We start from the raw sequence: 2,403 nt of genomic DNA, 5'->3' as shown, positions 1-2,403 counted from the left end.
GTGCTCCTATCTCTCGCGGAATGCAAGCAATGACGATAAAGGCTCGCCGTACTAGCGAGTGCTCTACAAAACGACATTATAATATAATTCACAAACCTTATTAATTCAAACCCTTTTCCGGGTTTATGCATTAACTATTATTGTAACAAATTATTGCCTAAATTAAAACGCAAGTTAACATTTAAATATACTAATTTTGGTGAGTGAATACTTATGCAATTACTGTATCTGGTTTAGACGACGGATCACTAACCCCCTAATCCCCAGTAAACCCGGTGAACGCAGGGTGACTGAAAACTAGGGAAAGATTTGAATTTACAAGATTTAATAATTACATTGATTTATCCAGTTACGAAGTCTCGGTCGATAATGATCTAGATTACCCAGACGTAACACCTGAAATCACCCTTATCTGAACCTGAATAGATATACTAATAGGGCGCCCCTGATAAAAATTGCCTGATGTAATCCTATATCAGGACCTGAACAAACAGTATAAATAGGGTGCGCCTGATAAGGACTAAATAATAATATCATTATCTGAACCTGAATAGGTACTAACCCACACAGCACATGTATAACATATATGAAAGAAAAAAATACCATTGTAAAAGAAGAAGAAAAGAAACACAAAACAACAATAGCAAAGAGTAAAAATAGAAGAAAAGGATAATGCTTAGTACGAGTATCGCGCGTAATGTATTGTTTTACAATACTATTACACAAAAGTTCTGAATATACGGGGATAGGAAAGCTACATTTTAAGTGTAACTATAAGTTATCGTTATTTGTTACAGAGTAAAAAATGTAACTCGTTACCGTTATAGTTACTGATTTTCAAAAGTAACTCGTTATCATTACCGTTACTTAAAAAAAACAATTATTATACATTTTCCGTTATTTTTTAATTCTGAAATGAGATCAGACAAACTACAACATTTACTTTTGCAATATTTTATTACTGACTGTATACAAATATTAATAAAACACTTTTTATTTTAAAATTGTCAAATATACAGTATGAATATCGATTGATACATGACGATTGAAGATGTAACAATAAAAGTAATTGTTAAATTCATTACAGTTACTAAAAGAAATAATTACGTTACCGGCCGTTACAGTTATAAAAAAAGTAACGTCCCAGGGCCCCAGTGTTTTTTCGTAATCCTGTATAAAATATTAAAATAAATTTTATAAATATTTGGAACATATAAATATTGTATGCTGTTTATTATTACATTTGATATATTACAAAAAGTATTAAATCGAAACTCACCAGCATGTTGTGCAACTAAATTATTTCGTATATTTATTATATCCGTTTTTCTATTCGGACTTTCAAAGGTGTTTCCGTTGATAAAACTATGTCAAATTTTAATTTAATATTTTCTAATTTAATTTTTTTGTTAACTTTAAAAGAAAATGTTCTAATTAATGTTGCTAAGATAACTTTTGTACTTATTGCAGCATATTTCATTCCTGCAAATTTGTGAATTCATATATATAACAATTTTACTATATTTTATAATTTGTTTATGCTTACCAATGCAATTCCTTGAACCAACACTAAAAGGAATATAATATTGAGAATGTTTAATATCCTCTCGAAGAAATCTTTCAGGATCAAATTTTAGAGGATTTGGCCAGTATTTATCATTTCGATGAATATGAAAAATTGCAACGATAATATTCGCGCCTTTTAGTATAGTCTTGTCACCTAAAATTTTTATACAGAAAAATTATTATTACAGAAGCTTACTATAATAGCAATAATGTTAAGTAATACAACCAAAATTAATTATACAATTGATATACATATATAATTCACAAAACAATATAGTACGCGGAAAATTAAAATAATATTTATTTTATTATTCTTTATTTAAGTTTTATTAAAATAACATCACTATTCTTGTAAAATATTGATATCAACTACTTTTGTAACATATCTCTAAATCAGAATTTTCTTATTATTTAAAATAAGTAATTCAAATAAGAATGCAAAAAGGAACAAACCTATTTTTATGTCTTTTGTTGCCTTTCGTCCAACTAGAGGTACAATGGGAAAAATTCTCATAGTTTCTTTTATGACACCGTCCAAATAACGCATATATTGTAAGTCCTCGTACATGATTGGCGCATCTATTGTACTTTTAGTTCCATAAATTTCACATAATTCTTCATATACCTTTTCCTTAATGTAAAATAAAGAATTCATTTAAATAAATGTATGCAAAATAATATTTTTATTAATAATGATCGAAAGAACATTGCCCTTGTTAAAACAATTTTCATACACAAATAATATATGTATAAATCTGTGTATAGTTATACATATGTAAAATTACATACCAAATATTTCCATACAAGTTTTTACATATTGTATTTTTATATAAGTCT

At 27.4% G+C, this 2,403-nt stretch overlaps 1 protein-coding gene across 1 annotated transcript; it reads right to left on the bottom strand.

The window, feature by feature from the left end:
- Positions 1-908: 908 nt before the first annotated feature.
- Positions 909-2,197, bottom strand: LOC105558412 (cytochrome P450 4C1-like; the record flags this gene model as incomplete). Its single annotated transcript, XM_012006072.1, has 4 exons — positions 909-1,170; positions 1,280-1,482; positions 1,547-1,720; positions 2,020-2,197. Coding segments are annotated over 3 exons (519 nt in total), but the record flags the coding sequence as incomplete, so codon positions are not given.
- Between the last annotated feature and the right edge of the window lie 206 nt (positions 2,198-2,403).

Source organism: Vollenhovia emeryi, unplaced genomic scaffold, assembly GCF_000949405.1.
Source record: "Vollenhovia emeryi isolate VEMERY1.0 unplaced genomic scaffold, V.emery_V1.0 DF939347.1, whole genome shotgun sequence".
In the NCBI taxonomy this organism is placed as follows: domain Eukaryota; kingdom Metazoa; phylum Arthropoda; class Insecta; order Hymenoptera; family Formicidae; genus Vollenhovia; species Vollenhovia emeryi.
Note: the sequence above shows the minus strand (reverse complement) of the source record. Positions and strands in the feature narration are given on the sequence as shown.